The 12,516-nt window shown below is 43.2% G+C and overlaps 1 protein-coding gene across 1 annotated transcript in view; it reads left to right on the top strand.

The window, feature by feature from the left end:
• DSTN (destrin, actin depolymerizing factor) overlaps nt 1-11,371 on the top strand; it is a 37,874-nt gene extending 26,503 nt beyond the window's left edge. The window contains exons 2-4 of the mRNA XM_059896587.1: nt 5,257-5,564; nt 8,103-8,179; nt 10,201-11,371. Coding sequence (XP_059752570.1) covers nt 5,257-5,564; nt 8,103-8,179; nt 10,201-10,310 — 495 coding nt within the window. The 3' untranslated portion in view covers nt 10,311-11,371. The remainder of the gene's footprint in view (nt 1-5,256; nt 5,565-8,102; nt 8,180-10,200) is intronic.
• The last annotated feature ends 1,145 nt before the right edge of the window (nt 11,372-12,516 follow it).

Here is a 12,516-nt window from a genome sequence, read left to right as displayed (position 1 = left end):
GAAGTGCGTGATAGTGGTTTTGACCCAAACCACTTGTTTTCCAAGTGAGAATTGATCTGAGGTGTACAGAGTGAATGAGGCACAGTGAGCAGAGGCCCCGAGCCGGGAGGGAGCCTGAATGCAGACAACTGACAGAAGGCGGGTAGTGAGCTTCCTGAACTTCTGCGCACGGGTGCTGGAAGGTAGGGCTGCAGAGGTGGGCGGGGCCGGGTCACGCCTGCCGAAGAGTGACTGCTATTTCACCCGCAGATCAGTGGAAAGCCGCCACTGAAGTGCTTTACGCACGGTGATGGGATTCCTGTTCCAGATCTGTGGCTGCAGTGCAGAGGATGAATTGGGGGAGTGGAGGGGATCACGGGGGGCGTGAGCAGTCTGTTGTGTTTGGGATGACAAACTGAACGCCAAATATCAGTGGCCTAATAATAAAGGTTTATCTCTATCGTGCAGCGCAGTGGGGTTGGGCAGCCCTCTTCTGTCTTGAAGTGTGTCTGCCACGGTCATCTTTGCAGGGGAAGGCAGAGCTTGAAGATCAGCTTTAAAGGGCCAGGGCTGGCAGTGCTTTCTGTCACGGTGCCCGCCTCTCACTGAGCAGGTCTCAGTCTTGTGGCCCCAGCTGAGCTTGCGAGAAAGGCTGGAGAACGTGGTCTTCCTGGGTGCACTTAGGTCCTCGTCTCCCTCCCCTGCAGCGGCTTGAGAGGTTACTGGCACAGTTCCAGTAATAGGCAGTGGTAGCTTGGGCTGGGAGAATGGCAACAGAAATGGGGAGAAATGAGTATCTTGGAGAAAAACTTGGAAATTCAAAGGGCTAAGTGAGGTGAGGGTAAAGGATTGTTGAAGATGTCTCTTAGGTTTGGGGCTTATATGAAACTGGGATGGTGGTGTGTACTGGGAAAGGAAGACTGATGAGAAGGAGCAACTTGTATCTGGTTTTGGACATGCTGAGCATCAGATCCCTTTGAAACATCCAGCTGCAGATGTTAGATAGGCAATTGGGTGTGAAGGCTGTGAGCTCAGAAAGGCAGAAGTCTGAACAATGTGCGAGTCATTTGGATTAGGTGATGGAAACCTCAAGCGTGGATACCTCGGGAGAATGCAGAGTCCTTCCTTTCCACCAACACCTCCATCAGCATCTGCTTTCTGCCAGATTGCTCAACCGTTGCCTCTCTGACCTCACTGAACCTGTGGGGTCCTCGGATCCCTTTGCTGGTCCTTAGGGGATTCCCTTTGGAACTCCCCATCATCTTTACCCTCCCTCTTCCTATTTTAGAGGAATAAAGGCATAGTCTTTCCTAAGACTGACTCCCCCATCTGTGCCCTGCATCTCATCAGTCTCGTTAGGATTCTGACTCTGTTGTTTGAGTGGTTAAGTATCCTCTGGAGCCAAATCGCCTGAGTTCAAACCTCAGTTCTTCTGTCAGTTTCTGTGTGACCCTGGCCAAGTTACTTAATCTTTCTGTGCCTCAATTTCCCGATCTGTAGGATGCAAACAGTAATAGTAGCTAGTTCATAGAATGGTGATTTAGAAGTGTGTGACAATAGAAGTTCTTAATATTAGTATTTTTTTCTTTTTCTTTAGTGTTTGGCTTTCTTTCTCTTGTTCCTTCAAGCTCTTAAACTGTTAGTGTGGCCGCGTCTCCCCAGTGGAAGACCACTTCCATGCATTGGAAGTCAGCGTTCAGTCCTCCCCTTCGCCATCAGCCATCCTGTCTGCTGTACCTCAGTTCCCTGTGCATCCCCAGCCCGCCGCCCTGGACTCCTGCCCATCCCTCCGTCTCCTGAAATGCTCAGAGGCCCAGTCATCAAGCCCAGTGGTCCGTTTCCAGTCATTCTCGAACTTTACAGTTTCTGGTATTGCTGACCTCCCTTCTGGAAATATTCTCCCTTGGCTTCCAGGATGGTCTTTTCCCCCTTCTTACTTTTTCTTCTTAGCCTTCTGATAATTTCTTCTTAATTCCATTGACTTGTTTCTCTTTTGCTACTTAATGATGATATGCCTCCGTGGTATTGACTTTGGTCCAAAATACCGATTAAGTGGAGCCTTCCTATTAGATTTGTGCTGTTTCCAGTTACTAACTGGTCATCTCCACCTAGATGTCTTGCACATTCTTCAAGATTAACGTGTTAAACTGTGCCCATCCTCCCCCTTCTGTTTATCCATCAGTCTTTCTAGTCACCAGTCTGGAGAATCCATCCAGGGTCGTCTTTGATGCTCTTCCTTCCTGTTTCACTCAGCTGTATTGGCTCTGCTTTGAAATGTCCTTGGATTTTTTCTCTGGATATTGGCAGTTGCCTCGGAAGTGGTCTTCCTGCTTCCAGTGTCTTTGCCAGCTTCTTCTTCACAGTCTTCGGTGTTAGTGTCCTCAAGCATAAATGTCTGTAGTATTCCCCTCATCAGAAACCTCCACATTCCTCATTTCAGATAGAAAAAAGCCAAAATTCCTCCTTACTGAGGCTTTTAAGGTGCCTGTAAGTTACAGCCAGATTTGGCTGAGGTTAGTTGCATTATGATTGCGGGATACACATTTACTTTCTGTTTTCAATTACTGATATGTAATTAATTTAATTTCCAAGTCGGAATTGAGTGTTGTTTGAAATACTTCACTTAGATATTGACAGATACATTCAAATATTAATTGGTTGGATTTAAGGCTTCAAATGTTTCCTTCATGCTTTTAAAGATGGGTTAGTCAAATGTGATTTACAAATCACCGTTATGGACTAGGGAGTTAGAGGAATTAGGGTCTGTTTCTAATTCCTTGTTAATTTTTGTCACTTTGAACATTTTATTCATCTCTATTCAAAAAATCAAAATAAAGATTCTTAACTTGCTTTCCATAGATGAACTGTGAATATCAGAACAATACTACTCCTAAAGCAGTAAAAGAAGGTTTAAGGTAGTATTTTTTAAAAATGGGAAAGCGGTAAGATTGTGTAACTTTGGAGGTAGTTTTCTAGCCTTAATTTTCTATATATTCCTCTTTGTTAGAGTAAAATGTTCATTTAGGGTTAGATGAGGTAGGATTGAAGTGGATTATGATTAGATGTAGATTAGATTAGATGGGATTGAGGTGAGCTCTTTTAATGAATGAGATGATTAAGTAGTCCAGTTACCTTAATACTAAGTAACTGCTAGGGTCTTTGTGTATTTTAACCCCCAGAATTCTTACGTGCATTTTTAAGTAACAACTTTATTGAGATATAATTCACATATCATAAAGTACAGTTCGCTGATTTTCAGTATGTTTCCAGAGTTGTGCATCCATCACCACTGTCAAATTCCAGAACATTCCATCACTCCAAAAAGTTGCCCGTCCCATTAGTAGTCACGCTGCATTCCCTCTCCCCTTCACCACTGGAAACCACTAATCTGCTTCCTGTCCACGGATGTGACTGTTTTGAACATTTCAGGGAATAGACTTGTGAGCAGTGTGGCCTCGTATGTCTGGTCCTTTACTTAGCATGGTGCTTCTCAAGGTTCATGTGTCGTGTAGCGGGTATCAGCACCTCATTCTGTTATGGCTGAATAATATTCCATTGTATGGATATGCCACATTTTGTTTATTCATCAGCTGATAAACATTGGGTTCTTTCTACTTTTTGGCGGTTAGAAATAATGCTGCTATGAACTTTCACGCACAGGTTTTTGTAGGGACATATGTTTTCATTTCTCCTGTGTCTACACCGAGGAGTGGTGTTGCTGTGTGTTAACTCCATGTTTAATGTTTTGAGGAGCTGCAAGATGATTTCCTGAAGCTGCTGCACCACTGTTGCAGTTCTTTCAGCAACATTTAAGGGCCCTAGTTTCTCAACAGCCTCACCAACATTTGTTTCTGTCCACAGCCATCCTGGTGGGTGTGAAGTAGTTTTTCATTGTGGTTTTGATGTGCACTTACCTAATGACTAATGGTGCTGAGCGTTTTTTCCAAGTGCTTCTTGACCGTTTTTTAAAAATCTTCTTTGGATAAATGTCTATTCAAATCGCTTGCCCATTTTTAAATTGGGTTGTCTTTTTTATTGTTGTTATAAGGTTTGTTTATATATTCTGGATACAAGTTTCTTATTGGATATACGATTTGCAAATATTTTTTTTCCTAGTGTGCAGGTTATTTTTTCATCTCACACACATTTATATTTAATCAAATGACGTGATGTTAATTTTGGGTATCGTTAACATTTTGGCATTGTTTAGTATTTAAATTCTATTAAGTTTATAATTCTTGCTTTAGAAAGCTAACATGTAAACCAAAGTAGTTAATGAAGCATAAAAAATTACAAAGTTAATGGAAATGGCACATTCCTTAAAGAAGATGAAAAGATCAAAAAGTGATTTTAGATCTTTGGTTATCAAGATCTTATGTAACCACTTCTTTATTTTGGAATAGCAAGTATAACATGGTAAAAGGTTATTTTCTGTAGTCAGTATAATCCTAAATTAAGCTATCCTCTTTGTTATAGCAGTAAATATTTATTTATTTTTAATCGAGAGATAATCGACATATAACATTATGTAAGCTTAGGGTTTACAAGGTGTTGATTTTTGATTCATTTATATATTGCAATATGATTACCACCGTAGGTTAGCTAACACTTCTATCACATCACATAATTATCATTTCTTTTCTTGCGGTGGGAACGGTAATGATCTAGTCTCCTAGCAGTCTCATTTATTCTAATTTAAATTTAAAACTTGGAGATTTTATAAATGAAATTTTACAGGTATGTGACTGATATGTTACTGGATATTAATCATATAATTTTGACATGTGAGTAGAACAAAGACCTTTCAATTCTTTTATTAGCGAAGGATGTGCTGTAGGAGTGGAATTTTCCCAACCCAGCCACTCTGACCATCTATTATTCGTTATGAAAAGAATTTCGGGTATTGTTAACACCCAAACTGGGGAGATGACGGCCCCAGTCTGGGCTCTGAGCAAACCTGTGTAAGAAGAAACTAATTCAGCACCCCAGAAAGCACTGTTTTCCAGGTTTCAGGGTTGGAGGAGCGGCTGTGGCTGAATCTTACCTTACTCCCACATAAGAGTGATGAATGGCTTAGATAGGTAATCTTTTTAAAAGTTTAATGACTGAAATTAGTGTTTGCAGCCCAGATTTTCTAGTCTTCCTATTAGATGGTAAATATACCTTAAAAAATTTAAGTGTATGCCAGTCTGTAAACCAGAAGTTACGTAGTGTTTTGCATTTGGCATGATAAAAACTGTAAGCCTCCTTATGATTTTTTTCCCCTTCTCATTCTAGGCCTCAGGAGTGCAAGTTGCTGATGAAGTATGTCGCATTTTTTATGACATGAAAGTTCGGAAGTGCTCCACACCAGAAGAAATCAAGAAAAGAAAGAAAGCTGTCATTTTTTGTCTCAGTGCAGACAAAAAGTGCATCATTGTAGAAGAAGGCAAAGAGATCTTGGTTGGAGATATCGGTGTAACCATAACTGATCCTTTCAAGCATTTTGTGGGAATGCTTCCTGAAAAAGATTGTCGCTATGCTTTGTATGATGCAAGCTTCGAAACAAAGGAATCCAGGAAAGAGGAGTTGATGTTTTTTTTGTGGTAAGTGTTGTTAGAAATATTGAACCTTCGCGAATCTCAGAGTTAATCTCTTACTGTTAGCTTAGCACCTCACCAGATTCTTCTCCAGCACGCCCTGCCAGGAACCAGCCTCCCACTTCACTTGTGCCTCTGTGGCTTGCTGCCTTTGAAGTTGGTGCTGGCGTGGCCTCCAGCTGGAATTTGCTCTGCGTTCACACCGTCCAGTAGGGTAGCTACTAGCCTCTTGGGGCTGTTGAAATTAAAGTCTGAAGTTCAGTTTCTCAGTTGAATCACCACATTTCAAATGCTCAGTAGCCACATGTGACTAGTGGCTACCTTTTTAGGTAGCACAGCACCGGTACAGAACATTTCCTTCGCTGCAGAAAACTCTTGTTTATTGGACAGCGTTGCTGTAAATAGTGAAACTGTGTTATAAAGTGATTTACATGGCCTTAAAAGGCTGTTTAAATTAGTTATCCTGGTCTTTTCAAGTAAGTTCATATTTGAGATTAAGCTTGACTTAAAAGTCACCCTGTATTCCTCATCTAATTGTACTGTATGTAGTACATTCCTTGATATGGAATTCTTACACAGTGAGAATCTTCTCTGGCTTCCAAGGGGAAGGGGGAAGTGGTAACAGCCTCTGATTTGGGGGGAGTGAGTGTCCTCTGGACTCTGGCCTGAGCTGGGCAAGGCAAGGAGGGGCTTAACTCTCAGCTGTGTGCCACCAACAGCGTGGGACCGTGGGGCTGGGAAGTCAAAAGAGTTCAGGTCTCAGGGAATGTAACCCTAGGCCTCAGCTCAGTCCCTTGCAGCCCTGGCTGCACCTGGTGACGTCAGATGCACGTATTGGGCGCTCACTGTGGAAGGAGCCTGGCGGCCACAGACACAAATGCATAAAGATAGTAGTGAGACTTAAAACTGAGCATGTTGAATGAAGGTGCATCCTTTAAACTTTTATTTCTGCTACATGCCAGGCATTGTGTTAGGGCTGGGAAAATAGCTGTGAAAAAAACAGCTAAAGCCCTGGCTCTTCTGGGATTTACTCTTGAATGGCAGATATGGCAGGTAAAGGTTTAAGCTTTTAAATTGGTTAATATTTCCTTCATTTGCACTATTTTTTATCCTGGATTTTTATCCACTATGAAAATGATACATCCTTATTAAAGAACATTTGGAAAATAAAAGTAGAATGAAGAAGAGAAGATTCAGTGTTAGTGCAGTGTCTTATTTTTGCATTATTACTTTTTAAAAGAAAGATAAAACCTTATAGGAGTTTTCCATAACAGGCTCTGTTTAGGGCCCAGGGAACGGCTCTTACTTCAAGTATTTTAAAGATCTGGTTAGAGTAAAATCAGAACAGCTAAAGCTATTTTTGTCCCTGACCTATTTTGCATAAGAAAAGCACCCACTTAATTTTGTAGCTGGTGCATCTGAGGTCCTTGTTGTGGCTTTGCCTCCCTCCTTGGACCTCAAGAGTTGTGAGGAATATGCGCTGAGAGACCGAGAAACTGCCCTTCGCCTTGTTCCCAAGAAGAGACTCAGCCCGCTGTGTGGGCGGCAGACTAGGTGAGGGCCCCACCGGGCCACGGTGTTCATGACTGTGGAACGTCCTGGAAATATGGCAGCTAAATGGAATCGTGGTGGTGTGGAGTGCAGGCAGGCCTGAGGTTTGGTGTATAGTGAGAGACAATGCATTCGTAGATGTGCAGTTTGAGTAGATGAGATTTTTCTGTGCATTGTTAGTATTTCTGTTACTCTCAACGTTGCTGGTAAAGAACATGGTAAAGCGTATGCTGTGCTTCCAGTATTCATTCAAGAGGGGGAGGCACTAAAAATTTTGTAAATACAAGGTAATAGTTATATTAACAGTTAAGACATAATGATTGCTGAATTGCCATTAAGCTTAGAAAAAGAAATCCTTGTGACATGTTTTATTATGTTAGACTGAGATGGAAAACGAGTGCCTGAGGTCAGAATTTGCTGCTGGAACAGATGTGAATGAAGGGACCGGGTGGGCAGGGGCAGTAAGGGGACTTGGACTTTATATACATTCTTTTCCAGAAAACAACCTGAAGCAAAAATTGCTAGCATTTCTTAATTCTGGGTGGCAGATACTTGACTTACAGATTATTCTCTGTACTTTTCTGTATTTTGAAACTTTTCCACCAGAAAGTATTAAAAACCTCATACAAAGGTGGTAGTTATTAGCCTGAACTCAAGCCTTTATTGATACAAATGAAAAACAATTATCTTCAAGAAAACAGCTGGGTCATACAGTGAATTATCCAGTGTTGTTTCTTTTATTCTAGCGCCATTAACCGATTTCTGATCATTGGTCCTCAACTTTTTCCCCGCCTTGGTCAACCTGAGTTATTCTGTATATGCTCAGTCACCACAGTCCGAGGAGCGGAAATGGAAAAATTGTGTAGTTAGAGAAGCTCTCCCAGAAGATTCTGAGGACCCTCCCTGCCCACTGCTGCAGATGTTTATTTAACAAGATGTAAATTGAACTGTCTCTAAACCAGTGTTTTTCTTCTTTGGCGCTTCTGTATCCAGGGCTCCAGAACTAGCACCTCTGAAAAGTAAAATGATCTATGCGAGCTCCAAGGATGCGATCAAAAAGAAATTTCAAGGTAAGGTCTAGTTGACTGCCAGGTATTCGGCTGTGTCGTGAGCCCTGGCATGGGGACCACCTTTTCTAAGAAACACCTTACTCTCCTTGGAGGGCCCCGACCACAGAGGAGGGCATCACTGCTTGTTTAGAGGAAAACCCTGGAGGCTGACCTGGCTTTCTGCACGTCTCTGCCTTGCGCAGGCCACCCTGGGCCGAAAGGCCTGTGTTCGATATTCTGTTCCCTCGACGCTGTGTGTGTACTCCTGTTCAGGCTGGTGTGAAACTAGTTCGAGATGCTGTCAAGTTTCTCACGTGGCAGGTAGGGACTAACTGGTCATACTAAGTAATAAATTTGCTGTTGCCTCTGAATATAGTTGATAGAACAAAGTTGCACAAAGGAAATGTTCATAAATGGGAAGGGCTGCTCTTGTTGCTGGCTTTTCTTTGGAATGGTATGATTTTAGGTTATAGACTCATCTGTGTCCAAAGGAAAGTGGCCTCAGTCCTTGGGCTGGCCAGTTATATTTGACTTGCCGCTGGGTGAGTGGGATCCTGATGAGATGGCCTGGACGCACTTACTGTCTTCAGCCAGGAGGAGATGTTGGCATGATGGACAGAGCGTGGGGCAAGTGCCCTTAGCCCGCTGAGGGCTAAGCTTGTCGTCTGACTGCTGTGTGACCTCCACGGGCCGGGTTCTCCCAGCTGTGAACGGGAGGTGCGCAGTAGAAGAGGTGGCCCCCTACCTTCCTCTTGTGGCTGCTGCAGACAGCTGGGAGAGCCGCGGTCACAAGGGCTTGGCCTAGGGTCGTTTTCTTTTTGTTTGTTTTACTGTGACTGATCTTTATATTCTTGTAGTAGATCAGGTTTGCCCTAGCTTGTTTTACTTGGGGAAACAAGATTCTCGCTTCCTTTCCTGCATCGTTCAGTCCTTGTCAGGCTCCTTGTGTGCTTGGTTTGGTGTCAGGCTGCCCCCTGGAAGTGTGTGCACCGGCCGGGGAACTGGTGTTCTGACGTGACCCCTTAGCTCCAGCACCGGCACAGGGCACCCCAGAGGGCATCGGAGTGGATTCCTCCTCCTCGCTCTGCGGTGCCTTCCAGTAAAGGAGCTGCTCCGTGGACTTGATCTGCTGATGTGAAAGACCGTCTCCCTGGTGCCTTTTTTCCTGGTGAAACCATCGCTGGCTTTCTCCAGTCAGTCCTGAGTGGTCCAAAAGCTGACCTGCTGTGCTTTCAGCAGCTTAAGAAATGGTCTTAAAATTATGGAAAATCAGAAAGTGCAGCTGTTTAAAAGAGAGCAGCTGTTTACAGAGAAGCTACTGTATATGATTCCATAATTGAGCTCCTTTTGTGCAGTGTGGTGTTGTAATTTTTATGAGAAGGTGATCAGTAAAACATTTCACATAGTCTTCATTGTGATAGATTTCTTAGATGTATTGTGTGGTGCCACTGGAGACCTGTTTTCTAGAGCAGAAGTGATCCCATTTGTAAGTGCTCCTATTCCTCAATTCAGTTGACTAAATCAACTGTACAATCAAAACATCAAATTCATATGTTTATGTATATTTCAAAAACCAAGAAAAATTATTCCTAGACCTGCTTTTTAACTTGCTGAAATACAGTGCATCTGTAGAAAAGCGTACGTGAATTACAGTTGTTTCCTGGTTTAATGACCAGCGCCCCGAAGCCTTCCTGGTGCCCCTCCTCACACCACTGCCCCTACTTCTTCCCCCCAGGGACACCAGTCCCCTGGCTCCTAACAGCATAAGGTAGCTCTGGCTGATTTTGTGTTATACGACTGGAACCGTCTAGAACATACGCTATTAAGTCTGGCTTCTTTTTGTCAGCATTAGTCTGTGAGAGTCATTCGTGATGATGCAGGCGGTTACAGAGTACTCATCACTGTGTGGTATTCCGTGGTTTGTATATGCCACGGCTTTCCCACCCATGTTTGAACTGGTCGTTTAAAACGGTTTGATATCTTAGAGAAATAGGTAAGCTACTGCCATAATTCTAAATAGAATTGTTGTTTTTCCTCCCTAGGCATAAAACATGAATGTCAAGCAAATGGGCCAGAAGACCTCAATCGGGCTTGTATTGCTGAAAAGCTAGGTGGATCCTTAATTGTAGCTTTTGAAGGATGCCCTGTGTAGACCATCACTCGGTGCCACAAACTGAAAGCTTCCGTGTTTAATGTTATCCTTTTGCTATGTAAGTAAAGCTGATACGTTTAGGCCAGGGACTCGCTGAGGGGAGCTGTCTTGTCATTTGCTAGGGTAAACTATTCCATGAACATGTGCAAATGGCCCTAAATAAATCTAAACTCTAAAGTTGTATTGGTGTGAAATTAAATTCTTACTGGCCAAATGCCTGTTTTGATTAGTTGACTTGTAAAGATTTTTGTTAAGCTCATGATTTTTAATAGTGCAGTTCACAAAACAGTCCAAGGCCACATGAAGAGAATTACTGCATCTTCATTAACCTCAGCAGTTACTTTGTTTCTTTTGCTTAGAGAATTGGTCATAATCTGGTTATAATTTTGGCCCAAATTCTTTTTTCTCTGTTGAGCTAAACTGAATAATGGAAAATAATTCTCCTCACAACATGTAACAGCACTAATGTACTTACTAAACGATGTAAGATTCTACCAGACGTGTGGTGGAGACTGCTTAGAACCAGCACTGATCTTGCACAGCACTACTTTATGCACGTAGTTGGCACACAGGAAGCAGCTCCTGCACCTGCAGCTGCTTGCTGGTCTAGTCGGGAGGCTGTTCTGAGAGTGACCTTGCATCTTGGAAATCTGGAGAATGTGCACTGTCTTGTAACAACGAATGCAAATTAGGGCTCCAGTGTAATCCACTTTGTTGATGAAAATGGTGAGGTGGTGTATTGACAGACTGGGATACCGGGATGTCTTTAATTGTGTCTCCTTCAGAACTGTGTTGCTTCTGGTACAATAAGGTTTGGAAGAACATTATGTTTACTCTGGGGCCTGGGCAAGCTTCTTAATTTCCTAGAGTAGTTTGCCGACTGTCTGAAGCGGGGAGCAGGTGTGACGGTCGACAGCCGCGGGAAGCCACGCTGAGGACACCTGGAAGTGACTGCCTTTCACATCACAGGTGTAACACTGAACAACACAGAGATGCACAAACAGTGGAATTTAGAAGTAGCAGTACTGGCTTTATGTAATAAAGGAAGCATTTTTAATTTCTCTCTCGTGTAATTATTCATGGCTGAATTGGGGATAAAGGATTTTGCCTTCCATGTGTGGGGTTAGGTGTGGAGGTTTGGGTATTTCGGACAATTAGCGTTAAGGCCACAGCTCCCTCCTCCTCTGATTGAATGAAAAAGTTGGTATAAAAGTTGGGAGTCTTTCTCTTATTCCAGATGTTTATCCAAATGCCGGGCTTTTGTCTCCTCTCTGATTTATTTGGGAGCCAAAAAAGGATACGCTTTGATCAAAGTACTTCTTTCAAAATTATCTAGAAAATAGTGCTGGCTACTGGTTTACTGATAAGCTGCTTGTCATTCTTTCATCTTGAATTTGTTTTCTCTTCTGCAAAGCAGTGCTTTTAGTGAGTGTACATTAACAGGCCTCCGAGAAGCTCTGCGGGCCCAAGACTGCCCTTTTCAAGAATCAGCTTTGTAGGTAGAGCCAGGAGTCTAGAAGGAGAAGGTCTTTTCTGTGGCTTCACCTTGTGACGTGTGGCCCCACCTGTATGAGTTGCACCGCTCCTCTGTGCAGGTATGTCGGGGCGGGGGGGGGGCTGCCGTTGGGAGGGTTTCGAGCACAGGGATGTGATGTGATGTAAACAGCTCCCAGCGCTCCACTTGACTCCAGAAATTGGGAAATGCTAATAGTCACTTATATCTCTGCCTAGGGGAACTTTTGGATTCCTGAGGTTGGGGCCCAAGAATCCTGCTAACCAGCACTCCAGGTAATTCTGCTGCAAAGAGTTTTGAGACCTCAGCTGACATTGTTGAGGAATAAAACCACAGGTATTCTCTGCTTTCAACACATTTACACTTTTATAAGTGTTAACACATTGCAGAAGTGTGTGTGGAAAGCTGACTTAGGGTTCATTTAATCATTACTCTTTTGTCCCGAGGAAGAAGCAAATAAAGCCACTGCTAACAGAAGTTCCGAGCTTGACTGTGAACTTTGTTACTCAGAGAATATTAATCTCTGAGAAAACAGTGAACACAGTGACTCAGTAAGATTAGGCTTAGTCGAGTGGTTTCCTTTTTTTAGAACTCCTCAGAGTGCCGGCTGGTCCACACACAGAAGTGCAGCTTCTGTTTCTTCACCAGTTCGTGCCCTTTGGACGATCAGAGCCTGGATATGCCCAAGGGCAG

Source organism: Balaenoptera ricei, chromosome 15 (assembly GCF_028023285.1).
Source record: "Balaenoptera ricei isolate mBalRic1 chromosome 15, mBalRic1.hap2, whole genome shotgun sequence".
Taxonomy (NCBI): Eukaryota; Metazoa; Chordata; class Mammalia; order Artiodactyla; family Balaenopteridae; genus Balaenoptera; species Balaenoptera ricei.
Note: the sequence above shows the minus strand (reverse complement) of the source record. Positions and strands in the feature narration are given on the sequence as shown.